This window comes from Phycodurus eques, chromosome 1, assembly GCF_024500275.1.
Source record: "Phycodurus eques isolate BA_2022a chromosome 1, UOR_Pequ_1.1, whole genome shotgun sequence".
NCBI lineage: Eukaryota > Metazoa > Chordata > Actinopteri > Syngnathiformes > Syngnathidae > Phycodurus > Phycodurus eques.
In genome coordinates, this window is record NC_084525.1 from 9,081,135 (window position 1) to 9,109,010 (window position 27,876).

The following is a 27,876-nucleotide window of genomic DNA, read 5'->3' on the forward strand; positions in this document are numbered from 1 at the left end:
CATTTAAACAAATTTTTTTTTTTTTTTGGAAGAATTCTTTATCTACTAAACTGCTTTTTATTGTGACGTGAGCTGAACTCACTGCCACCATACAGTGCTTGTGTCTCAAATTTTTGCTTGCATGTCAAAGCAAAAATCATCCAAACGATGGCTCGTGTCTCAAAAACCCGTAAGTCGAGTAACTTATCGCAAGGCACAACGGCATTCGGGATGTCAATTTGTTCTGCACTGTTTTTCCATAATTCATGACTAAAATAAGGCAGCCTTTTTCTAAGAAACAGCTTTTTATTCCAGCAAACCTGGCTTCCATATCAGTCTTGATTCAGTTGTGGTTAGCACTGTGCCTCTCCATGCCACAAAAATATTAACCATACGTAGGGTTGCAATCAAAGGGTTACAGCAGTCCCATTGGGTGACACACACCATTAGACTGTTGTCAGGCGTATCTTAGACAAGGCAGCAGACAGGCTGCTTGTAATGGGATGAGATATGCTATCTTTATTGTCAAAACATAAGAATGAAGTTCAGGGGGGACGGATTAGCTTTCCTGACATTGGGCCGTTTGAACTGCATGCCAAAATGAATTAGATGCCGTTGCACCCTTGTTTGTGTGCTCACAAATGACAGAAGCACTCACAGGAAAAAGGCGAGACTTGCCGGCTAATCAACTGATAATGGCACTCGCACTCTCTGCCCAGCATCCTGCGTGCACGCTCACGGCACGCTTGCTTCACACGGGCAGGCCTGTGTGATTTTGATTGTTTTATTGTTGTTTTTAGTGAGGCGTAAGTTTTGCGAGTTTTTCTGAAACTGTCTTCTACACAGTGAGCAGATGATTAATCCAACTGGTGACCTTCTTGTCTGGAGTCAGGAAGTTCCACCTTTTTGCAGTTTATTGCCCCCCAAATGTACATCATCACAACTTCAATGTCTCTCATTCAAATACAAGATCAAATGTTCATTTGCATGCTTCACATTTTGCTTAGGTGACAAGTTTTGCCCCAATAAAATGCTAAACTAAAGTTACATGAAACACAGTTAAGGGTGTGCGGCCATCTCAGAATGCACCACCCAGCCTCTTCCTGCACTGATAACATAGTGAGAGATGTCAGTGGGCAGAAAGAAAGGATGGGTGTTGGAGCAGTGTCAGATCCTTGACTTTTCTTTCCCCCCGACCCTTTAAGCGGCCTCCATCTGAGGAAGTGGAACCTGCACAGCTTCTATTTAGTTCCGTGAGACAAGACAAACACTTGAGATGTTAAAGCCAGCATTGTTCCGACGCATACATTTGATCTTACAACAGATCCATCCAGTGGAGCGTTTTAATATGAGCGGGAAATGGTGGGACAATTAGAAATGATATGCCAGGAAAACTGAAGTACTGTCTAGATACAATGTTCAGAACAGTTATGCTGAAGTGACACATGGGGGGTACCTCAGAATCCTCTTTATTTTGCCAAGTATGTCCAAAAAAAACCACAAGGAAATTGTCTCCGGCAGTTGGAGCCACTCTAGTACGACAACAGACAGTCAATATAAAAAAAACATGCTACATTTTTACTGTTTTAATTGCGAGAGAAAGCTACAAGTAGATGAAACTTTCAAGCAAATAAGATCTCGACTTAAGTCACAAACTCCAGCGTCAACAAACAGTCTTTGGTAATTTTTTTTTTTTTTTAAACGAAAAAAATCCCATTTAAGTACATGCCATTTAATCATTATTAAAGAAACGTTCTATCGCTTTCAAATACAGTTTACTTTCATGAATATTAGGGGGAAATTTTTTTTTTTTTTTTTTTAGTGTTGGCAGATTTTGTGCAGACACAGGGACGCACACAATCAAGAAAATGACGACACTGGTTAGTTCACATGTTTATTTTGTAAGTGAATCACTATTTTGTTTAGCTATTTTACGCATTTCCTTAATTTAAAAACAGTCAACAGGTGTCTTGACATTCTTTGATCGGACAAATGGAAAAGAAAAGAGATGGACTGATTTTGGAATTACCTTATTTAATACTAGAGTTGCGAAATTAAAATTTTCAAAGTTGGAAACTTTCCAGAGGAATTAACAGGAATTTATGGGAATAAACATATTACATACACCCATATCAAAATATATCAACCTTCTAATAATCCTCCTGTGGACAAGTGTTGAGAATTACCACTCATGCGAAAACACTTAAAACAATGCATCTGGTTGTCCAATGTTTTTTTTCATGTACTTATCGAATAAATTTTATCTCATAAATCATGAATTTAAAAAATTGAAGGTTAATTCTTAATATGAAACTCAAATATAGTTGAGGAAACCCTTTCAGCATAATCCTGATGTAAAAAAGCCAATTTTAGGCAAATACAGTTATAGTGGTACCTTGATGTACGACTGCCCCAAATTGAGAGTTTTTAAAGTTACAAGCTGTTGCTTAGTGGATTTTTTTTCTCCCCCATTGTGTGGCGAACCAAAATTGGAGTTCGGAGCATTGGATAAGATGCCTCTTGAGTGAAGTGGAGGAAAAATGTATTGCAACTAAGGTACTGTAACACCTCTTGTGGCTTCGCAGGAAGCTCATGCAGTCACCCAGCCATGTACTCCCATCCTGAAATGGGGGAGTAAGAAGTTCAGAAGAGGCAGAGAGCGGCAACAAGGGGGAGGCAGAAGGATTGGGTGCCAAAAAAAAAAAGAATAACCACAACTTTATTTCCATCTGCAGCCCACAGATGCTTGCTTCCTTCCTTTACTCCCTTTCATGTTACATTCTCAAATTGCTTTGATGAAACATGTCGACGATGTAAATGTTACTTTTTTTGTGTGTGTCTGAGTCGAGTCCCGCGTTTGTCATGGAGGCTGCTAGCTCTCATCTGTGCTCCATGCACCAGACTTGTGCTCGGTCTTGTTTATTCATTAGGACAGGAATATGCTGTTTCACACTGCCACCCTTCCCTACAACATCCTGGGATCTTCTGAAATCTTCCCCAGCGAGGATGCAACCTTTGGTGACCTTTGCAGGAGCACCGCAGCGTTGTAAGTCTTATTTAGAACATGATCCGGCACATGAGGAATTAAACAGATGGAGAGATACCGTGTGGGTAGATTAGGTAGATAGATATAGATTGATGGATAGATGGACAGATAGATCAATCGATCGATAGATAGATGGCGCTGAATGGCACAGTATCATTCTGAGACTAGTTTCTGATTGTTTTCCCTACTCAGGTAGCTAAATAGGTTTACCAAAATATGAACACTTTTTGGTGTGATTACTTTTGTTAGGTTTCAACAATTAGGTGCAAAATCTGAATCTTAATCATGCCTGGAGTCGCTCTGGGGGTTTGCAGTATTCCTAGATTAGAACTAGAATGGCGAGACATTCTGACCTTTTTTTCCCCCCCCAACTTCCGTGTACAGTGGTGCCTTGAGATACGAAGCTGCAAGCTGTTTATTGCTCCTCCCAGTTGAAGGTTACTATAAAACTAAACATACAGCAAAACAAAGAGAATTGCATGTTGTATATGCTCCAAAATTATGAAAAATAGAGCCCACCTCCAAACTGTGAGACGCTGTGTGCGTGAAGAACTGTCCATAAGCACCCCCTCCCTGCTCCCCCCAACAAATTACTTTTGGAAATTAAATAATTAAAATATGACGTTTCAACCAAGTACTGTATTGTATTTTATTTACATTTTGCTAGCTTGTTAAAAAAGGACACATTCAAAAAGAATTCTAAAGTGCTCTCAAATTTTGGGGTTGCTTTTACTGACTTTAGGGATGCTTCCGCACCCCCCAAAATAGACTAAACACGCCTATTTGTTTCAGCATTTATCTTCAAACATATTCAATGTATTTTGAAATAAATCATGGAAACTAGAGGGTTGTTGTTTTCGGGGAGAGGCTGGAACGGATTAATGGCATTCTCCATTCACTTCAACGGAAAAAGATGTTTTGATATAAAAGTTACGAGCGTGGTTACAAAACGAATTAAACTCGTAACCATGTGATAGCAGATGTCAGCCTTGGGACTACAAATGATTGTACTCGCCTAATTTATAGCATTATTATCAGACACATTTAATGGCTCTCCCAGCTATTGTTCTGAGATGGATATAAATAAAATGTTGTTTTCGAGTGTTTTCAGCAGAAAGGTCTCGGGGGCACCAACTTGGTTCCTCAAACACAGGAAGTAGGGGAACCTTTTCGGGGTGTCAAGGCTGGACACTTGTTTTCTCTGCATGACCTTCACTTTCAAGTCCATCTATTATTAACACAAACTTGAAATTTTTTTTTTTCCCCTTAACATTTGACCTGTTTTTCCTGGTTATTGATTGATGAGCCCAAAAGTGCATTTGAACTGTCACACCCATTCGTCTTCGCAATTGGAAGCAAGCAACAAGTGGCCAGCGTCCTGATCTGATACGTCTGATATGTTGTGAGTAAGAGAGGATGGCGGGGGTGGAGTGGTGTCATTGTGTTAACACAAGTAGACTAATCATGTGTCCTTTCAAAGGGTGAATTGGAGGCGTGTGCTATCCCGGCGCAGTGGGAGCGCGCAGAGGAAGGGAGGGCAATCTGCTCCAGACTCTAATAAGACCCAATGACTGCTGCAAGGTGGCCAGGAGTGCTGCGACTCGCCACGGGTGGACGCTGGGCGCAAAAGAGGAAGACAAAAGAGGATGACACCGTGGCAGTCGGATTTTTAGCAGGGGGGATTTGGAGCGCCAGTTGTGCGGAAAAGTGGCCATGTCGTGACAGGTAGACGATGAAGATGACTCAAAATGCTCAGGTGGCTTTAAATAAGCAAGTACACATGAGTGCAACCGTAGCACAGAATCCTATTGAAATGTGTTATAGGTGTTAAGAGTTGATGAACTTGCACTTTCTGGTTCATTTTCAAGCCAAAAGGATGTCCTAACACAAATTGAGTTTTCATGCTCAAGCTATTATCAGTGCTTTGGAATGGACCAAGCTTTGACCCCAGCCTACATGTCCCCCACCTGAAGCATCAAGCCTCCTCAATGAAGAAGCAGCCCCGCCGGGCCCACAGCGCCCGGCTCGGCCTACTCGCTCTGTTGACCTGTCTGTGCCTGGCCGAGGGATGCGGGCCGGGCCCCGGCTACGGCGTCCGGTCCAGGCCCAGGAAGCTGACGCCCATGCACTACAAGCAATTTTCCCCCAACTTCTCAGAGAATAACCTAGGGGCCAGCGGGAGGGCAGAGGGCAAGATCACAAGGAGCTCGGAGCGCTTCAATGAACTGGTGTGCAACTACAACCCAGATATTGTCTTTAAAGATGAAGAGAACACCAATGCGGACCGCTTCATGACAAAGGTAAGACTGACTTTGGTGTTCACTTCCCTTAATTTGCCCCAATGAGGCCTCCGTCACACTGCTACTGTATACTACTTTGCACCAATCAAATCAGTGACATCACCTTCATTCATTGTCTGTCGTCTGTGACCCTGCCAGGCTCCTAACACAAACAAAAGAGTGAGTCGGTTTAAAAGCAAACTCCCCTTCCCTTTTCTTGAGAAATAAGGATCTAATTCAACACTTGCACATAAGCAAAGGTCCGGTGCTGCCTGGGGTTCAGGTCCAAGTTTATCATCGTGAAAACTAATTGTCCTATATGAGGCCGTCGATACCTTTTTCACCCTTGAAAAACAATTGTTGTCAGGGTGATCGATGCCCAGCCTGCCCACTTTGACCCGTTTTGATGTTTGATGTTTGCTCCCCACCATTCCCCCCACCCTGGTTGCCAGTCACTGCACCACATAAGAGGCCAAGTTCCCCATTCAGGAACATGCAGCACATTTTAATCTTTAACCAAACACCTTGGGAATACTGCTATGACAGGTGCACATGGGATGGACCTGCTTATCATCAATACATTGAGTTACGATTTGGCTGGATGGGCTTTCGAGCCCAAACTCGTTGTTTTCCCACGCATCTGCACATACGATGGGAAGCGATGCTTTCTCCTTCAGTGATGCGGCGGCTTACTTTGCTTGTTTAGGAAATAAAGCTATGTGATGAATATGAGTGGTTGTAATGTGTGCCCTTCTCATGCCCACTTTTGAGTGTGTCCATGTGTGCTGTGCCCCTCTTTTTGCTCAGATGTGAAAGACGCTCATTGTGCGTCACTTGGAGAAAGGTCGCCTATACAAAATTCCCGCCTGCTGAAGTAATGGCACCGTTGGAAAAGCCACTATTGTAGTTGTGACAATGAAATGCCTCTCTTCAATGGCATTGGGAGGAAAATGTATCTAGTTTGCTTTCTGTCCCTTTCTTTCTCACCCTTTGCTGTCACATTCCGAAGTGCATGCCAATACATTTTCCCCTTTGCCTTGTGTGTAGTGGCGCTCTCTCCCATGCTCAGCTTTAGACGACTCCTTTTCTTCGCTTCTAGACAAATGATATTCAGTCAAAGGCCAGAAGGCTCGCAACATCCCAACTAATGAGCGCATCACTTTCGACACCCACACCATCCTTTTACCAGCGTGCGACTATGCTGGGAGTTGGAAATACGACGGCCCACGGGAGGCCTAGTAGTCGCAATTCTGATCAAATGTTTCCGGGGTGAAAGTTATGCTTGGCACAGCCGACAAAGACGGAGAATGGCCTTGATTATTCTGTCACCCTGTTGAAAAAGGCAAAGGAATGCGGCAAACTTGCTACTGTAGCCTTTTACTCATATTCCGATTGTTTGAGGAGGGAGAGGAGGAATTTATGTGCCAGCAAACAATCATAACATGGGAGACAGTGTTATGAGACAAAATTTCTTCATGGTCACACTTGAGAGCACTGAGGTGTATAATGGAGTCACATATTGCACTTAGAGTAGCTTAACCCTGTTAATAAATGGTAACAAGTATAGGACATTTGTGCTTGAGTGGGTTTCAAAGTTCAAACATGCCATCCACTGTACACAGCACAGAAATGACCAACTGTAATCTTTGTCTGGAATCAATCCATATTCATATTGTCCTTATTTAATATGCAAAAATATGCAGTCGCTGTAAGGCAAACGTTTTCCCCCAGAAACCCAAATGTCCCCATGCTATGATATATGGGAGTGCAACAAATATTGCTTTCAACAGATATTACAGTTCTATATCATTACGAAAGAAGTAAAAACATATACGAGAAAAAAAGACCTGATACAATTGAGTTGGGACGCCAAAAAAGTTGAGGAGTGCTCATCAAACACCTGTTTGGAACATCCCACAGGTGAACAGGCTAATTGGGAACAGGTGGGTGCCATGATTGGGTATAAAAGGTGCTTCCCTGAATTGCTCAGTCATTCACAAGCAAAGCTGGGGCGAGGTTCACCTCTTTGTGAACAAGTGCGTGAGAAAATAGTCGAAACGTTTAAGGACAATGTTCCTCAACGTACAATTGCAAGGAATTTAGGGATTTCATCATCTACGGTCCATATTATCATCACAATGTTCAGAAAATCTGGAGAAATCACTGCATGTAAGCGGCGAGGCCGAAAACCAACATTGAATGGCCGTGACCTTCGATCCCTCAGGCGGCACTGCAGCAAAAACCGACATCAATGTGTAAAGGATATCACCACATGGGCTCAGGAACACTTCAGAAAACCAATATCAGTAAATACAGTTCGGCGATACATCCGTAAGTGAAACTTAAAACTCTACTATGCAAAGCAAAAGCCATTTATCAACAACACCCAGAAATGCCGCCAGCTTCTCTGGGCCCAAACTCATCTAAGATGGACTGATGCAAAGTGGAAAAGTGTTCTGTGGTCCGACAAGTCAACATTTCAAATTGTTTTTGGAAATTGTGGACATCGTTTCCTCCGGGCCAAAGAGGAAACGAACCGTCCGGACTGTTATGGACACAAAGTTCAAAAGCCAGCATCTGTGATGGTATGGGGCTGTGTTAGTGCCAATGGCATGGGCAACTTACACATCTGTGAAGGCACCATTAATGCTGAAAGGTAAACACAGGTTTTGGAGAAACATATGCTGCCATCCAAGCAACGTCTTTTTCATGGACGCCCTAGTCTTATTTGAGCAAGACAATACCAAACCACAGTCTGCATGTGTTACAACAGCATGGCTTCGTAGTAAAATAGTGCGGGTACTAGACTGGCCTGCCTGCAGTACAGACCTGTCTCCCATTGAAAATGTGTGGCGCATTATGAAGTGTAAAATATGACAACAGAGACCCCGGACTGTTGAACTACTGAAGATGTACATCAAGCAAGAATGGGAAAGAATTCCACCTACAAAGCGTCAACAATTAGTGTCCTCAGTTCCCAAACGTTTATTGAATGTTGTTAAAAGAAAAGGTGATGTAACACAGTGGTAAACATGTCCCTGTCCCAGCTTTTTTGGAACGTGTTGCAGCCATAAAATTCAATGTTATTTATTTGTTAAAAACAATAACGTTTATCAGTTTGAACATTAAATTTTTTTAATTGTTGTATTGTTTTTTTTATTTTATTATTATTATTATTATTTTTTTTTGTTTAACACAACCTCCCAACTTCATTGGAATTGGGGTTTTATTTTTACATGACTTAGATTTTGTTATTAAAAAGAGAAATGCTGTATATAGTTACAAAATATTAGCTTTGTTGTAGTAGTTTCAATATATGTAGAAGCAACCTTCAACACAGTCCAGCTTAATACGTTCTTGTATTTAATACAGCAGCTTGACAGTCAAGAAACTTGATAGTGCCCTCTAGTGCACAAGAGGAAGAACACCCTATAGAAGTAGCTAGTCCCCTGGATTTACATTCAGGGGTGGGCATTGGGCAAACGTTTGTGCTACTGCTCAAGGGACACATTTTATTTTTAAAAACAGAAAGCTGGGCCAGGTCATTCGGAGAGGGAAATAAAAATGTAAAATGTCTGTGTAGAATTTTTGTGGCATTCATAATTTTAATAGACTTAACTAACCAAGTATTTAGTCAAATAAAACAACTGTAATGTACTGTATATGTAAAACATATATTTATATATATTTTTTAATATATATTTTTATATATTTTTTTCATGTTATTTACAATAAGTCAATCAACCAATTCTTTTATGGGATATATCAATAAAAAATAAATACATTTGAAGTAACTGACTCACAAAATCTGTCTGAGCATTTGTGGGGTTTCAGTGCTTTGCGGATGAAGGGCACACTGGCATTACCTGGGAACTGGCATCTCTCCAGCTGCTGGAAACAACATCATTTCCTGTGTTATTTTTCTATTATTACGTATATTATATGCTTATGACGCAGGCTCTGAAATCTGAATATTCACTCCCTGTTTTTGATTTTATTCTAGCGCTGCAAGGAGTGTTTGAATAGGCTGGCGATAGCAGTGATGAACCAGTGGCCAGGCGTGCACCTGCGGGTGACAGAGGCCTGGGACGAGGATGGTCACCACCCTCCCGGATCTCTGCACTATGAAGGTCGGGCTGTGGACATCACAACTGAGGACAGAGACACGGACAAATACGGACTGCTCTCCCAGCTGGCTGTGGAGGCAGGTTTCGACTGGGTCCACTACGAGTCCAAATATCACATCCACTGCTCTGTAAAAGCTGGTAAGATTACGGCTTTCATAAGAATACACTACGATGCAGGTAAAATGAGTCAGGGAATCCACTCCATGGTCCAAAAGGGAATTAATAGACAGCATTGTACAATCTGAAAATACACCAAATTTGTCGGGGGGAATAAAAATAGAATAAAGGCAAAAAACTGTAACCGTAAAGCTTGTTCTGTGATTACTTCCCATAGGAAAATAATATATCCATCCATCCATTTTCTGAGCCGCTCCTCACTAGGGTCGCGAGCGTGCTGGAGCCTATCCCAGCTGTCATCGGGCAGGAGGCGGGGTACACCCTGAACTGGTTGCCACATAGAAACAAACAACCATTCGCACTCACAGTCATGCCTACGGGCAATTTAGAGTCTCCAATTAATGCATGTTTTTGGGATGTGGGAGGAAACCGGAGTGCCCGGAGAAAACCCACGCAGCCCTAACTTTAGCCCTAACTAAAATAGTTTTCCTGGCTGACATACATGGTAACGTACTGATTCATTGCCGGTTTTCGGACTTGTTGTGTGTGCTTACTTTGTCGCTGTTGTATTATTTTCTCTCTAGAAACGTGTTAATTTACCTACTAATTTGCTGTTCATAGTTGTTTACGCTCTGATGTAATGCGGTTCCAGACAGACTTTTGCTATAAGTTTAGTGTACCATCTAAGCACGTATTCTGGTGGTTCGCTCGTCTACATTTTAGGTTAACTTCATAGTTAGCATGGCTTCTCCGTATTCTCCTGTTCTCACTTCTTGCTTGGTGTGTAGCTCCTTGTCCTTCTTTAGTGATAACAATACTTGTCATAAATGTAGCTTATTCAGCGCCAATAAAGGTCACGTTGAGGAGTGTCTCTGTAACGAGGAAGGACAGTGTAAACACTGTCCTTTCTAGCTATCCAGTTGGCTTAGCGCCTATAGCATTCCCCCGGAAGTTCCCGAGCAGTTGCCGTCTTTTCCTACCAGTTCAGAGCTGGTTGATTTACTTTTGAGGCATCCCCCCCCCCCCCCCCGCCCCCACCCCCCCGAGATTTTGGTTCCACTCACTGTATGTTATTTTGTTTCTTTCTGCAGATCACTCAGTTGCAGTGGAAAAAGGAGGCTGTTTCCCAGGCTGGGCCCGGGTGACTGCTGCTGGAGGGGGGCATAAGCGCATGTCAACACTAGCTCCTGGGGACAAAGTGATGGCCGTGTCTACGACAGGTCAAATAGTATTTAGCCCAATCCTGTTCTTTCTGCACCGGGATCAGGAAGCCCGGGTCACTTTTCTGTCTCTGGAGACAGAAGACGGCCATACATTGGTTGTCACGCCACACCACCTAGTCTTCTTAGACCCCGACTGCGCACTTGACAATAGTAAGTACCGAGCACGATTCGCCAGCAGAGCCCGAGCCCAGCACTGCGTTTTAATCCACCGAGCAGACGGTCAGATACGTCCATCTCGAATCAGTTACCTTTCAATCCAAGAGACCACGGGAGTGTACGCACCTTTGACAGAAGATGGGACTTTGTTTGTGGACGGGGTGCTCGTGTCCAGCTACGCACTAGTGGAAGGGCACACGCTGGCACATTGGGCGTTTGGACCTCTGCGACTCATCTCCTCATTCAAACGCCTACTTTGGGGGGAAAGCACAACGCAGGAGCAGACGACTTGCACTAACACAAGCTCACTTCATTGTAATACAGGTTTCTATGTGAGTAATAGCTCTCCTATTGTACATCAGGATGTGGATGGAGCTTGGAGAATGGAAACGAAAGAGACACTCAATTATCAGACGTCAAACGTGCACTGGTATGCTCGAGTATTGTACAGTGTGGGATCGATCATTTTAGACCCAAACACTTTTCATCCCTAAAAGTAAAGTTTTCTTTTAACATCATGATCACTAACACTTCAAGTGTTTCTTTGCTGTTTGAATATAGACATTATCATCATGGACAGTTTTTTTTCCACATGCATTAGAATTTTTCTCAAATCAATAGATTTTGTTTTATATTTTTGTACTATCTGATATGTAATATATGTTTCATATTTTAATAATTGCACCATATGTAATGTCCTCACTTTTTTTCATCAAATATTAAAATGTCTCTAGAGCCAGCTTCTGTAGCCGGAGATCAGATCGCCAAGGTCCCCACCTTCGGCCACTGCCCAGCTCACGTTACACCCGGCCCCTATGGCCCCTCCCACAGGTGGTGAGCCCATGGGAAGGGGGACCCACGTTATACTTTCGTGCTGTGCCTGGCCCGCCTCCATAGGCGCAGGCCCGGCCACCAGGCGCTCACCTTCGAGCCCCACCTCCAGGCCTGGCTCCAGAGGGGGACCCTGGTGACCCGTGCCCAGCAAGGGAAAACGGCTTTCAGTATCTTTAAACAACACAGGGGTCTTTGGAATCATGCTTTGTCTGGCCCCTCACCTAGGACCTGTTTGTTTTTGTTGTTGCCAGTTAGGTTGCCAGACAACTTAGCTCCTAGAATCATTGGGATAGACAAACCCCTCCACCACGATAAGATGACGGCTTAAGGAGGGGCATGCTCCACCGCGAGGAGACCCCAGGTACGACCCAGGACACGCCTGGGAACGCCTCGGGATCCCCCCGGAAGAGCTGAATGAAGTGGCTGGAGAGAGAGAAGTCTGGGCTTCCATGCTAAAACTACAGACCGCGTGACCCGACCTTGGATAAACGGAAGAAAGTGGATGGATGGCATTAAAATTTAATTTAACAAGGAACTCAAGTTTTCTGTTTTTCTTTTTAACACTTTTATGCCCTACATTTGAAAACAGAAAAGGGAGAAAGAAATGGAGGAACATGAAATCGGGATGATTGTGACAAGTCGGAGAAGCAAGATATTGGGAATTATTTGCTGTCGTGTTGCACCAAGTACCGAAACCAGTACCGTACTGAGGTATTTTGATGTCCATTTGATGTGTCTTAAAGGCCAGTACCCCAAAAGCCGACAGTCAGCCAATGACTGCCTGCCTTCCGACAAGTTGTCTGCACACGACTGTGCGGGAGCAGCAAGAATGAAATGGCTTCAAAGTGCCAAATAGCTCCTGCCTCCTGCGGACACGTTAGCATTCGCCACCGGGACGTAACCTCAGAGTCCGCAGTATTGCTTACAATGGGAGAAATCAAATGCAGTCAAATACAAGAATACTGAACACTAGCAGCTTGGGGAAAAGAAAAAAAAAAAGCTTGAAAGCTATAGATACACAGTATTAAGTATGAGTAAAGTATGTATAAATACAGAAATGATACAGTCATGGAAAAACATATTAGAACCCTTGTTCAGTTTCTTGTTCATTTTTGTCTGTTGCAACTCAAGGTACCTTTGTTTGGACAAATATAATAATGACAACGAAATACCTCATAAGAGTTGAATATTAGCGCTGATATCTAGCTCCAGCCATTTTCCATGGTTTTCTTGATAATAACCAAAATTATATTTTATAATACAATTAAGCTTTTGTATTCTTCAGGTAAAATGCCTTTAGTGGTACCAGGTATTATAAGAAACAAGAAAGTGAAGAAACAAGGTTGGTCTAATATTTTTTATATATCATACATATACTGTATCTTCTTATCCTTTCGGCTTGTCCCTTTAGGGGTCGCCACAGCGCGTCATCCTTTTCTATGTAAGCCTATCTCCTGCATCCTCCTCTCAAACACCAACTGCCCTCATGTCTTCCCTCACAATATCCATCAACCTTCTCTTTGGTCTTCCTCGAGCTCCCTTGCCTGGCAGCTCCATCCTCATCACCCTTCTACCAATATACTCACTCTAGCCTCTGGACGTGTCCAAACCATTGAAGTCTGCTCTCTCTAACTTTGTCTCCAAAACATCAAACCTTGGCTGTCCCTCTGATGAGCTCATTTCTAATTTTATCCAACTTGGCCTCAACATCTTCATTTCCGCCACCTCCGGCTCTGCTTCCTTTGTCTCTTCACTGCCACTGTGTCTAATCCGTACATCATGGCTGGCCTCACTACTGTTTTATAAACTTTGCCCTTCATCCTAGCAGAGACTCTTCTGTCACATAACACACCTGACACCTTCCTCCACCCGTTCCAACCTGCGGTTGACCCCAAGTATTTAAAGTCCTCCACCCTTGCTATCTCTTCTCCCTGTAGCCTCACTCTCCCCCCACCACCCCTCTTACTTCGCCTAATCTTCAGTCCTCTGCTTTCCAGTGCATGCCTCCATCTTTCTAACTGTTCCTCCACCTGCTCCCTGCTTTCACCGCAGATCACAATGTCATCTGCAAACATCATGGTCCACAGAGATTCCAGTCTAACCTCATCTGTCAGCCTATCCATCACCACTGCAAACAGGAAGGGGCTCAGGGCTGATCCCTGTTGCAGTCCCACCTCCACCTTAAATTCATCTGTCGCACCTACAGCACACCTCACCGCTGTTCTGCTGCCCTCGTACATGTCCTGTATTATTCTAACATACTTCTCTGCCACTCCGGACTTCCGAATGCAGTACCAAAGTTCCTCTCTGGGTACTCTGTCATAGGCTTTCTCTAGATCTACAAAGACACAATGTAGCGCCTTCTGACCTTCTCTGTACTTTTCCATCAACATCCCGAAGGCAAATAATACATCTGTGGTACTCTTTCTTGGCATGAAACCATATTGTTGCTCACAAATACTCACTTCTGTCCTGAGTCTAGCCTCCACTACTCTTTCCCATAATTTCATAGTGTGGCTCATCAACTTTATTGCTCTATAGTTCCCACAGCTCTGCATATCACCCTTGTTCTTAAAAATGGGCACCAGCATACTTTTCCTCCATTCCTCAGGCATCTTCTCACGCGCTAGAATTATATTGAACAAGCTGGTCAAAAACTCCACAGCCACCTCTCCTAGATGCTTCCATAGCTCCACAGTAATGTCATCAGGACCAACTGCCTTTCCATTTTTCTTCCTCCTTAATGCTTTTCTAATTCCCCCCTTCCTAATCACTGCCACTTCCTGGTCCACCACACTCTTTTACTCTCCCTTCTCTCTCATTTTCCTCATTCATCAACTCCTCGAAGTATTTTTGCCATCTATCTCGCACTCTACTGGCACCAGTCAATATATTTCCATCTCTATCCTTAATCACCCTAACCTGCTGCACATCCTTCTCATCTCTATCCCTCTATCTGGCCAGCCTGTATAGATCCTTTTCTCCTTCTTTAGTGTCCAACCTAGCATACATGTCATCATATTCCTCGTTTGGCCTTTGCCACCTCTACCTTTGCCCTATGTCGCATCTGAATGTATTCCTTTCGCCTCTCCTCAGTCCTCTTAGTGTCCCACTTCTTCTTAGCTAACCTCTTTTTTTGTATGATTTCCTGTACTGTGAGGTTCCACCACAAAGTCTCCTTCTCTCCTTTCCTGCCAGAAGATACACCAAGTACTCTCCTGCCTGCCTCTCTGATCATCTTTGCTGCAGTGGTCCAGTCTTCTGCAAGCTCCTCCTGTCCACCGAGACACCTCTTCGCGAAAAGCTGCACAACACTCTTGCTGTCTCAGCTTCCACCACATGGTTCTCTGCTCTGCCTTGGTCTTCCTAATCTTCCTCCCCACCACCAGAGTCATTTTACACACCACCATCCTATGCTGTCTAGCCACACTCTCCCCTACCACTACCTTACAGTCGCTAACTCCCTTCACATTACATCGTCTGCACAAGATGTAATCCACCTGCCTGCTTCTACCTCCTCTCTTGTAGGTCACCCTATGTTCCTGCCTCTATTGGAAAAAAGTGTTCACTACAGCCATTTGCATCCTTTTTGCAAAGTCTACCACCATCTGTCACCCCAAGTTCCTTTCCTGGATGCCGTACTTACCCATCACTTCTTCATCACCCCTATTTCCTTCACCAACATGTCCATTACAATCTGCACCAATCACGACTCTCTCTGTCTGGGATGCTCAGAACTACTTCGTCTAGCTCCTTCCAGAATTTCTCTTTCACCTCTAGGTCACATCCTCCCTGTGGGGCATAGGCACTAATCACATTATACATAACACCTTCAATTTCAAGTTTCAGCCTCATCACTTGATCTGATACTCTTTTCACCTCCAAAACATTCTTAGCCAACTCTTGTTTTAAAATAACCCAGACTCCATTTCTCTTCCCATCTACACCATGGTAAAATAATTTAAACCCTGCCCCTAAACTTCTAGCCTTACTGCCTTTCCACCTGGTCTCTTGGACACACAATATATCAACATTTCTCCTAATCATCATGTCAACTAACTCCCGAGATTTTCCTGTCATAGTCCCAAAATTCAAAGTCCCCACATTCAGTTCTAGGCTCTGTGCTTTCCTCTTCTCTTTCTGCCAAAGAACCCGCTTTCCACCTCCACCTCCTCCTCCTCGACTTCGACCCACAGCAGCTGAATTTTCACCGGCACCCTGCTGGTTGATGGCGCCGGTGGCAGATGTTGTTAACTCGGGCCACGACCGATCCGGTATGGAATTCTTTGGATGAACGCTCATATTTGTTTGGCAAAGTTTTAAGCCGGATGCCCTTCCTGACGCAACCCTCTGCATTTATCCAGGCTTGGGACCGGCCTCCAGTTTGCACTTGCTTGTGCCCCCCATAGGGCTGCATTATACATCTACTGTATATATCCAACCATCCATTTTCTGAGCCGCTTATTCTCTAGGGTCGCGGGCGTACTGGAGCCTATCCCAGCTGTCATCGGGCAGGAGGCGGGGTACACCCTGAACTGGTTGCCAGCCAATCGCAGGGCACATACAGACAGACAACCATTCGCACTCACAGTCACACCTACGGGCAATTTAGTCTCCAATTTATGCATGTTTTTGGGATGTGGGAGGAAACCGGAGTGCCCGGAGAAAACCCACGCAGGCACGGGGAGAACATGCAAACTCCACACAGTCGGGGCCGGGGATTGAACCCGGGTCCTCAGAACTGTGAGGTTGATGCTCTAACCAGTTGCCACCGTGCCGCCATCTACTGTATATAGATGTTTAATTTTTTTATCCATACAAACACACGTATTCGTCATATACCTGTATATGATAATGCAGGCATTGATCTAATTATTCAGAAAAAAATACTAATGTTAAGAATGGGCTAATTCCATTATTGCATCATTTTTCAAGTTTATCGTAATGTTTTGAATTAATAAAAATAAATACAAAATTATTTGAAGATGTTTTTTCAGTTTTCATTCTACTTCTGTTACTGATGTTTTAGATTTTTGCTGTATCGTTTCAGTCCCGGTATCAGGGTACTTTATCCAGGTATAATATCGAAGTCACAATTTTGGTTGCGTGGCACCACTCGCTTGCTGTTGTCGGCTCCAAGAATGATTTGTGGCAAATGTGCTGTTTCTTCTGCCAGACCTAAGCCACCATCTCCTGGCGTTGATATTCAGCGTCAAATCTGGAAAAAAACAAGTGGTTTATTTTTTCAGTTATCATTAGCTAATTTAGCATTTTGTGTGAGTCAGTTCATAGGGTTAGCAAAGCTGTGGGAAAACATTTTCATTGCATAAAAGTCAAGTAAACACTAGTTAGCTCTGAATAACGGCTAACACATATAGCGGTGCCTTAAGATATGAGTGATCCGATTTACAAGGTTTTTTTTCCCCAGACGATTTTTTTCCTTTGAATTACAAGTACAAATTTGAGATACGAGCACTGTATGGTGGCAGTGAACTCAACTCAATTCACACAAGCAGCAGTTTGGCACATAGTGAACAATTACTCAAAACAGTCTTCGAGCTGTATAATGCTACTCCCAGTTAAAGTTTACTGTAAAAAAAAAAAAAAAAAAAGACTTGTCTATTTAAAACAACCACAAAGCTTTGCCTTTGGAAAGTCTGTTCATCTTAATGCTAACATACAATTGAAAAGGCCATAGCAGGGCGAATGAATAGCATTGGTGTTGCGCTGTTATAAGTATTTAGAAATGGACATTTGAACACAAATGTGCAGCAACACATGTAGAGAGAAAATATAATATTACTCAGTCACAGGCATATATTCTTTATCCTCAGTGAAAAATTATTAATATTACAGAATCTTACAGTAGTTGTGACACTCTTAACAACTACGTTCAATTGTGTCTGCATATCTGTATTTTACTGCTGCCTGGTGGCTAAATCGTGCACACCAGAAGGAGCCATAATAAATTAATCATGATTCACAGTTTAATTCTTTACATTCTATTTATGTTATTATTTTTACAAAACACAATATTATAGATTGCTATTTCCCTTACTAAAAAAAAAGGGAGGTTGGAACAGATTAATGGCATTTCCATTCATTTCAGTGGGGGAAAGATGATACAGGATTATTTTAGTTACAGAATAACCGTGGTGACTGAACAAATTAAACTCATATCTCAAGGTACCACTGTAACCTGATTTTTTTCCCTCATCTTTGCATGAGCACTATGAAAGTTAATTTAGTTTTTGTGTGCAGTGAAGTTTTTTTCTTTTGTGCAAAGTTAAGAATTATATACATATATCAAAACAGGAAGTATATATTTGACAAGTGCATTTGTACGGTGTTGAAACAAACTTGTACTTTTACCAGTCTTTTTTTTCCCTTTTTTTTTAACACACATCTATGTACTTCTGCTTGAGTACAGAGTGTGAGTACATTTGCCATCTGTAATAAACTGTGAGGGATCGTCAGGTATGCTGTGGAAAATTATCCAATTCAAATCACTCAATTGGTCTGAAAATTATTATTTATTTTCAAGTACTTTTGATAAATACAATTTAAATCACCACATGACAGATAATTTTGAACAAAGCCCTTTTCTTTTTTCACTGCCAACAACTGACGAAGTGGACTTACTGGATGTCAGATTTTTTTTGCCTTAAGTATTAAGACCCTCAACTGGTCGCCGGCCAATCGCAGGGCACATATAAACAAACAACCATTCGGCACTCACATTCACACCTACGGGCAATTTAGAGTCTTCAACCAACCTACCATGCGTGTGTTTTGGGATGTGGGAGGAAACCGGAGTAAACCCACGCAGGCACGGGGAGAACATGCAAACTCCACACAGACGAGCCCGGATTTGAACCCTGGTCCTCAGAACTGTGAGGCTGACGTGCTAACCAGTCGTTCACCGTGCCGCCACATAATAATTATTAATATCAATTGTAGAGATCTTTTTAATATACAAGATTTGCCTTAGCTCAATTAAGGTTGGAAAACACTTTTCTAGGGCACCTTGTATAATGTTTATTTCTTGCAACAACCACCACTCTTTCAACATTCTGCTCCTTTTTAGCTGAATTTATATAATAAATAAATAATAAATAACCGAATGGTAAACTACATTGGCTGTACCTTTTCATTTAATGTTGAAAAATTACTTACCAAGTTCTTAAGATTCTGAAAAAACTCTTCTTTGGTAAACCCAATCTCATGCAGATAGATATTATATTATTAGTGACTGCCTTTACACGAAGAAATCACCCACAAATGAGTAAACATTTAAGTGGAGCACATGCCAAACTAAAAACAATGAGCACAAAAATCAGTACAGTATGCAAAATGAAAGCACAACCAATATATGCCATCTATGACCAAATCTACGAAACAATTTAACCTCCAAATTGTGTCCACGTCATCCTGGTTCATGCTTTGTTGTAAACATCTGTGGAGGTATTCTAAGGGATTATCCTGGACATGCAGGAGGCAGATGGGAAAGAACGAATAGGAGGAATCGGGTGCCCTTAATACCAACCTCTATTTACAGCCATTGGCCAATCAGCCGGTCCTCTAACCAGTCTCGCCCCCCCTAAAAAAAAATCTAATCCAATTTTAGTAAAGCTGAATGGGGAGTTAACTAATCCTGTGCAGGGACCCAGTAACAACGTATTTTCCAAATGAAAACCTGCATACATTGTGCACTAATGTATGTAATACACTGCTTTAATACTTGCATGACAGTACCACTTGGGTGATGACCTTAGAGGACCATTTTTACACCTTTGTTCAAGCTTGCATCTTTCTTCATTTGAAGTGAGTGGCCAGATAGATTATTTTAAAAATATTATTAAAGTATTATTTATACTTTTTTTTTTTTGGTCCCTTAGGATCACACAAGAGGTCTCCACACAGGCAATAATAAAAAGTTGCGGGGTCAAAACTGCAAATCAGTCCCAGTGGTTAGTCGACACACAGCATGCAACCAAGACACATGTAATCCCTAATGTTGCCTTTACAGCAATATTAATGATCAGTTTATGATCACAACCGTCCGCACCATGGGACTGATCAAATCATGTAAGACAAGTTGACACATTTATACCTAACTTACCAATTAGGTTAGTCTCGCTCCTGGAATTTTAACAACCTCATGACTATGGCTTCCATACTTTGGAAAAATGTAAGGACCTCCAGTACGATTAAGTGTTAGTATCCTCCATGTTTCCGTGCCATGCCTGCCAACAAGCACACTCATGTGCAGTTCTGTGCAGGAAGTGATAAACAAAGCACAACAGCATTTTAATTTTAGACGCCCTAACATTGACACACTAAATACACGTTTTCGCACCATTTATGATTTTTAGAGCGCTGGTAAATGTTCAGTTTTTGGCGCAATCAGCGCGGCGGACGACTGGTTAGAGCATCTGCCTCACAGTTCTAAGGACCGGGGTTCAATCCCCGGCCCCGCCTGTGTGGAGTTTGCATGTTCTCCCCGTGCCTGCGTGGGTTTTCTCCGGGCACTCCGGTTTCCTCCCACATCCCAAAAACACGCATAAATTGGAGACTCTAAAAAAGACTCTAGGTGTGAATGTGAGTGTGAATGGTTGTTTGTTTATATGTGCCCTGCGATTGGCTGGCAACCACTTCAGGGTGTACCCCGCCTCCTGCCCGATGATAGCTGGGATGGGCTCCAGCGCTCCCGTGAGGATAAGCAGCTCAGAAAATGGATGGATGGCGCAATGAGCAGTGCAGTTTGGTCAAATGTGTGTTTGTGTGTGTGTGGTGGGATTTGAATATTTTTAGAATTGATGATTCTCTCGATCATTTCATTGATTGATCAGATACAAATAAATTTTGCATTTAAGTTAAGTTCATTGCAAAATATTTTTTTCCACAATTACTGATTATTAATCAATTATTGTTATTTATTTGGTATTGTTTAATTATTATACAAACCCAAATAAGAGGCAGTTAAGCAATATCACACAAGAGGGAGTTCTGTTGTACGCGCCAACATTTTTTAAACTGAGAGCTTCTTGGGTACTGATTCATGTGAAGAGTTAATAGTTGAGTGTACTTCAGGTTCAATTAGATGTCAGTTACAGGTTATTCATCCTACAGCTGCAAAAAAAAAATTCTTAATAGATTCAACTGACGTTGTTTTCATGAATTGATTATGGTTCAGGTCTAGTCTGTAACATTTCAGAAAATAGGGACAAATGTCGATCATTGTTTGCTAAAGTAAAAGCAGACATTTGCACGTCTTATTTTTATCAATCAAAAGCTAACCTGTCTGCTTTCACGAAGGTCTACAGAAATAAGACAATATTTACTGTTGAGAGAGTGACATCAGAGGAGTTGGACAAGGTCTCTAAACGATTAATCGATTATTAAAATACTTGCCCATTGATGATCAATTAGTTGTCGATTAATCGATAAATTGTGACATCTCCAGTGGTATTGACAATTACAGTATGTTGTTGAACAACGCATGACGCCAAATGATTGTTTGTTTTCACGATTCAGTGCAAAACTGCGAGCTGGCGAGAAGGATTCCATAACACCACCGTGGCTAGCTGTTAGCATTCAAGCTACATCCACTAGCCGGGTTGTGTAGCTGAAACACGATGAGAAAACATTGAACAGGACTGTAGTAGGAGTAGTAGTACCACCAATAGTATCGGTGCCTCTTCATTCCCCTGGTGACTGAGTGCCTGCGGCCACCAAACCGAAGCGGTGGTTATCTCGCAAACCCAACGTGCTCCGCGGAGTTGTGTAAAGTGTACCACAGTAGTGAGCAGTGAGCTCGGAAGCCTTCTGCCTGGTTGTGTACACTTCCCCCACTCGCTCTCTCTCTCGCTCTCTTTCTTTCTCTCTCTCTCTCGCTCTCTCTCGCTCCAGCCGGCTAGCTGCAGCGTTAGTCCGGTACATAAAATGAAGCGAGCAGAAGCGTTACGGGAAGCTGCTGTCGTGTGGCTCTTTGGATTTTGCTGATGTATGAGGAGACGCTTTTGTTTTCGTAAGGTCAGTCGCGGTTAATTGTGACTTTTCTCAACTTCCCGTGCCAGGCATAAATAGAGACACACTACCCCTGACCTTAGACCGGGTAACGTTGGCTCCGCTATCGGTAGCTTTTAGCTGTTAGCCCGTAGCTGATGACACTGTCTACTTGCTGGAGAACTAGCTGTGTTACCTGGGCGCTAACTTCAGCTTGATTAATATTCTCTGGTGATGGTGTCCAGGGGCTTTAGGTCGAAGTTACCAGTTGTCATTTCCAGGAGAGAATGCAGTTATGCTTGCGACTGAGCGTAGTTTTCGCAGTTTTGTCTCTTCGGGACACTGAGCTGCTACGTCACCATCTCTAGTTGTTCGATTTTCCGTTTCGGTCCGTCGCCAGGGATAGGGAACAGGCTATTTGCTGGAATAATACGAAACCCTCAAATCGGTGTTTACATTGAGTAATGATTGATATGGCTGTTATCATCGAACTGTATTGTGTTTTCTTTGACATGGCAGGGAGATGTAGATGTTGTTTGCTATTATCGCCACAATTGGAAGCTTGCACGATCACCATGAAAGTTAATTTCTGATTACTTTCAGTGTCAACCCAGCTAACCAGGACGCTGTTTTGCCATCGTTTACCACTTCAGCGAGGCATTATCGAATACGTTTTCTAAAAACTATTCAGCTCATTAATTGACTAGATTCACTATGTGCTCTTGTTATCGTGGTGTTTCGACTGTCACATTTTTTTCGAAGATGTCGCCTTTTAACGCTACGCTCATCCACCAATTTTACTCCATTGTTCACCTTTTTATTTTCTTCCAAATAGCGTTTATTCAAATTGGCCAAGGTGTCTGTTTTTAAAATCTGCCGCTGGAATACGCACGATTGTGCTGTGTCTATACACGTGATATTCTTCTTGAAGCATTTATTGCATTCAGCGATGCTTGTATCTTCTATGCATGACAAACACGTGAAAGGCATTCGTCCGTCCATCAGCCCAGTTGTTCCTCCAACTGCCTAACGAAACGTATGTTTGTGTGTGTGGAAATGACAACACATGATGCATTTTCACTTCGAAACTGATATCCGTGTTTGTTTTGTAACTTACCGACTTGTGCATCGAAGTTGCAGCACACAACGTGATAGTTGTGCGTCTGCATTGGCGTGGCTGCATTGCGCACGTTCATTTGGTTTATTTTCTGACATTGGGAGATTAACATCATACGAGCCCACATTGGGGACGCTGCCATGTTATCATTACGCTGAAACTGAGCTGCGTGCAAAAAAAAAAGTCTCTTTCCATCGACACTGGCGGGACGCAGAACGCGGGATCGCTGGGCTAACACGATCCACGCCGCGACTCTGTGTTATTTGTTGTGTTGTTGAAACAATGGCGAGGCCGTCGTATGATTTACTGTACTGTACTTGATCGACGGCGTGAAGCTCCGAACGGAACTAAAATTTGAGCGACTGCGGTTCCGCACGTACTCAACAGCGCTGCAACAGGAAGTTTTCAACACGGAAGTTGTTTTCTTTGTGTATCCACATATATGGTTGAGTTTGAAAAATATATTCTCTGTACATTCGAAACGCCCCAATTAGTTGTTATGTTTTTTTTCCTTTTTTATTTGTTTTGCCATTCAACCGGTTTGGAATATGCACTGCTGGGTGAATAAGCACTTTATGTGTATGAATTCCGGTGTGTCTCTGGTGTATCCGTTTACTGGAACTCGCACCAATTTGCTCAATTTACAAGCATGCGCAATTGCGTTATTGCTAATGTTAGGCAGTGACTGACTCCAGGGCACATTTGTAAAAAAACTGGAGGCATTGTATGTTTAAATGCATGTAAGATGGCTAGTTACTTTTTTTGAATGCTCTGATTCTATTACATGGATCATAACTTTGGAACGATCTGCCTGTGGAGCTGAGACGCAAAATCAGTGGCATCTTTTAAATCACTTCTCGAAACACATTTTTTTGGACTGGCGTTTACGTGATTGCATCTTTCAGAATTGTATTGTTTTCTTGACACTTATTCATTTATTTTTACGATTCTCAGTATTCTTAATGTACCAAAGCATTTTAGGTTTGTGAGTTTTAAAATGTAACTTCCACGTCAACCTTCCTTGTCTCAGTTGGGTTTGTTGGGTTCCTGCATTGCCTTGGGCTCCACTATCGTTGTTGTTGTTGTATTTACATGATTATACCGTTGGTATTTTGTTTTTTTTATGTCTGTTTCTACTTGGCCAGTCAATGCACGTTGTAAAGGTGTTTTTAAAGATGCTATATGAAAAGTTATCATTCATAATTTTCCGTTTAATTTTTTATGTCAGGATTTGCATGTTCTCGATCGCTGTATGGGAAGCCACCTGTTTACAGTTTGCTTTTGTTGTTTCATTGTCTTGCTGTCACTTTAGTCACTGCAATAGACTTGTTGTAAAGGTCAAAGAGAAATGATTACAGGTTTTTAGCATACTTTGAAAATAGTATAGTAATAGTGTTGCATTACTATGAACCATTTGTACTCTGACGCTATAGATCTCTGTCAAGGAGGTCAAAGTCAGCTTGGGGGATGGACGAGCAGAAATCAAACTGCGACGAAAGCGACTCTGAGCCAACAGGTAATCACTGAATGTCTTCTGCATCCAAACATCTTAGCATGTATGTGTTGAGTAAGTAAGAATTATTTAGAATCACAGTTATAATATCGTGCTATCAGAACTATTGAAACTACCCCGTGCTTTGTATGTTTTAAAATAAATTGTTAACCATGCTTGTAATGTCTTTTTTTCAGCTGACGATAACGCTCCTGCAAAACAACTTGTCTCCTCTGAAGGAGAGTCCCAAGCTCTTCCTGCTGCTGAGGGTGTGTCTGATCCCACTGCCACCTCTTCAAGTGCACCTATGTATGTACCTTTTTCACTTTTCCCATCAGAGCTCCTCACTGTTGACAGCATTAACTCATTCACTCCCAGCTGTTTCCAAAGCAGAGTTCCCCATATTACCAGGCAATACAGATAATCTTGATTGATCTTTCAAGACCCCAAAAATGTCTTCTGTGACAATATAAGGCCCCATGCTAACAAACGAAAGATCAGACTTCTTTTACTTTGTAGCGTATTCCGTTTATTAGTAATCAGCAGTAGAACATAGGTTGTTTCACCAAAAAACACTGGTTTCTGACCAAAAAGCTGCGAAAATTAGCTTTTTGTAAAAAGTAATGTCAAGTAAAACCGTGACTTTGATGGTATTATTTTTTGCTTTTGTGACCTGCCAAACTAGAAAACAATGAAAACAAAAAAATATTTACCAGTATATACAACTACAAAATACGCAGTGAACGATGCTGACTCACATACTGCACGGGAGGAGTTGAACGTCAGTGGATTTTGTTTTACTTGGTGTTCCTCATTCGCTCCATGAACTACGTCATCTTTTCTCATGATTGTAACGCACACGTTGTATTACCTACTGTGACACCTATATACTATTTATAATGTGTGTGTGTGTCTATATATATATACATATATCATACAATCAGTCGCCTTTCGGCAAAATTCGCAGTTTGGACCTCAAAATAGGCCATGTACATGAATCGTATAGATTCACTGAGTTTTTGCTGGTTGGGTGGGGGGGTTACGGTCGCTGCCGCCGCTGACGTCATAAGCTGTTTCGTACTCCTTGAACGCAGCTAGATCGATTCCACACAGTATCCATCCGCACACAGACGTAATTGTGAATATTACTCCACGGCGGACTAATATGCGAGCGCATTGGTCTGAGGTTCCGCCTGTGGGCTCGAGACCTGCTTTCGATAAGTCACAGGAGTTGACGAAACCAGAAAAAACACTTCCACTGCTGTTGTTAAGAAGTAACGGTACTTTTACTACGTTAAAATGATCTAAATGTCGCTCGCTACTTTTATTTATCAATTATTGCTTATTTATTATTATTTATTTATACTATTTCGTGCGCGAGACTTGGACTTCCGCATTGGGCGCTGTTTGCGTAAATCGTTTTAGTCTAGTTCACCAATCAAATGAGACAAGAAAGTCACATGACCTCACACGTCTTCCATTGGGCTCCCTGTACATAGGTATTATCACTTGATAAGCCAACCCCGCTGATTGTCGTGCCTACATGGCGGCCCTATTGGGAAGGTCATCGTTACCATGAAGGCAACGGCGCGCTACTCATGTTTACATTTAGACAAACAAAAAAAACAGCTTTCATATATTGTAGTATTTGTCTGGCCCTGTCTCCCCAAACGTGATAATTTCAGCTCACTTACAACTTGAGAAAACACCGTGCAGTACATTGCAGATGTTTTTTATTTTTTTTTATTTTTAGTTTTGTCTGTGCATACACACACACAGCAACATCAGAATTTGCCTATTCACATTTTGTAATTGTTTTTATTGATGGTAATGCTGTGGTTAAACATATCAGAAGTTACTCACTATTTACTCAGTACTTGATTAATTATTTTAGTGTGTACTTTTTACTTTACTCGTGTAATTTTTTTGGAGGGCTACTTTTTACTTGAGTCACATAATTGCAAGTAACAGTCAGTACCCTTACTTTAGTACAATGTTTGGCAACTACAACCATCTCTGGAGCAGCCATCCTCTTTTGCTACTCTTACTTTTAAGCAACATTTTTGCTCATGAGATCAGCCAGTGTGGTATTTGTTGCACTGGTATCTTGTATTTTCACGTTGAGGTGCTGCGAGTCGTGGCCCTGGTTGTGGTCCCAGCAGAACCGCAAAGCACACGTAACATCGGCGACAAGAGGTGATCCGCTAGTACATCTTCTATTAATTGGGAAATGCTCCTACAATTATCTAATTAGTTTACTGATGTTAATGTTAAATGTATTAAGCGACGGAGCGACACATACACAACACAGAATGAACTAATGAACTTCAAATTCAGTAATGGCCAATAAAAACAGAAAAATATTGTTCTTAATATTTTCCTGGAGGATGCATTTGGGATTAGCCTTTGAAGTTGGTAATAGTGAAGAATGAAGTGAAACAGACAACAATTTTAGTCAATTCTTTTCCAGAATGAGAGTGCTTAAAGAGGTGGATGCTATTCATGTGGCACAGCTTCAAGTCGGCAACAGGTGCAGGTGGAGATGGGCCTGGCTCAAGTTGGAGGCAAAAACAAAAAAAGCAAAGAAATGAGGCAAATTTAATTTAAACTTTAACTTAAATGTGTACATAAACCGGTACTTGAGCGGTGTAAATAAATGTTTTTCTACGTGAAGATTTTTATTTTGCCTTATTGTACTCTTCAGAGTCTTCCAGATAGCTTAATTTATTCTCTGCGGTGGCCCGGGGATCCCCCCCAGACCCCCCCTTACAATGTTTTTTTTTTTTTTTGGTCATCTTTTTCATACCTTTGGTGTTTTCATGTCTTATATACACACATACACTCTGTTTGAGTGTGGGATGCCTAAATTTGTCCGACTTCAAACGCGTTGGCATTTCTCGCCCTCATAATGGATGTGACAAGCCGAGATTCACCGCCTTATCTTTATCTTCTACTCAAAAGCTCTGCTGATTTCAGATCCAAAGGGATGCAATGCTGCCATCTACAGGGATCTGTTAGTCATTACAGTGGTTTACAAACCCGAATCTCACAGCCAAGCTGGGCGAGACCCTGTTCCAAAAAAATCTACTTGGCGAATATATTTGTGGGTGGCGGTAAATGGTTGGATTTTATGTTGACGAATATAACCGTCCACTGCAGTGATTGAGTTAAACTACTGAGTCCTTGTGCATGTGTTTTGAATAGAGAGAGCGTGAAGGCTTGTGCTCTTTGCAACTGTGTGGAACGCAGCCTTCATGGACAACGGGAACTCAGACACTTGGGGTCGACTTCAGAACTTCCAAACCTCCAGCGTTCAGCTTCTCCTCTGCCACAGCCTGGAAATGATGAGTTGTCTTCCATTGGATTTTTGGACACCCCCTGTCTGGCGTCGCTATTTGATGACTCAGGTTAATTCCCACACAACAATTACGTACAATCTTGATCTGTCACAAAATACAGGCAACTGATGTGAATAAAAATTTGCCTGAAGATTTGATG

The 27,876-nt window shown here is 42.2% G+C and overlaps 2 protein-coding genes across 2 annotated transcripts in view; both read left to right on the forward strand.

Annotated features, from left to right (window-relative positions):
* Positions 1–82: 82 nt before the first annotated feature.
* Positions 83–12,560, forward strand: dhh (desert hedgehog signaling molecule). Its single transcript, XM_061675866.1, has 4 exons — positions 83–4,427; positions 4,506–5,325; positions 9,308–9,569; positions 10,640–12,560. The coding sequence occupies exons 2-4, from the start codon at positions 4,927–4,929 to the stop codon at positions 11,419–11,421; spliced, it is 1,443 nt and encodes a 480-aa protein (XP_061531850.1). The 5' UTR covers positions 83–4,427; positions 4,506–4,926; the 3' UTR covers positions 11,422–12,560.
* A 9,130-nt stretch (positions 12,561–21,690) lies between these two features.
* Positions 21,691–27,876, forward strand: part of kmt2d (lysine (K)-specific methyltransferase 2D) — a 45,350-nt gene continuing 39,164 nt past the window's right edge. The window contains 4 exon segments of the mRNA XM_061675867.1: positions 21,691–21,796; positions 24,320–24,402; positions 24,576–24,687; positions 27,583–27,785. Coding sequence (XP_061531851.1) covers positions 24,354–24,402; positions 24,576–24,687; positions 27,583–27,785 — 364 coding nt within the window. The 5' untranslated portion in view covers positions 21,691–21,796; positions 24,320–24,353.

Excerpts from the sequence above, each read along its gene's own strand:
- dhh (XM_061675866.1), top strand. The coding sequence starts at position 4,927 with ATGCTCAAGCTATTATCAGTGCTTTGGAATGGACCAAGCTTTGACCCC. Across the intron at positions 5,326-9,307 it reads CGGACCGCTTCATGACAAAG|CGCTGCAAGGAGTGTTTGAA; the intron begins GTAAGACTGACT and ends ATTTTATTCTAG. Across the intron at positions 9,570-10,639 it reads CCACTGCTCTGTAAAAGCTG|ATCACTCAGTTGCAGTGGAA; the intron begins GTAAGATTACGG and ends TTCTTTCTGCAG.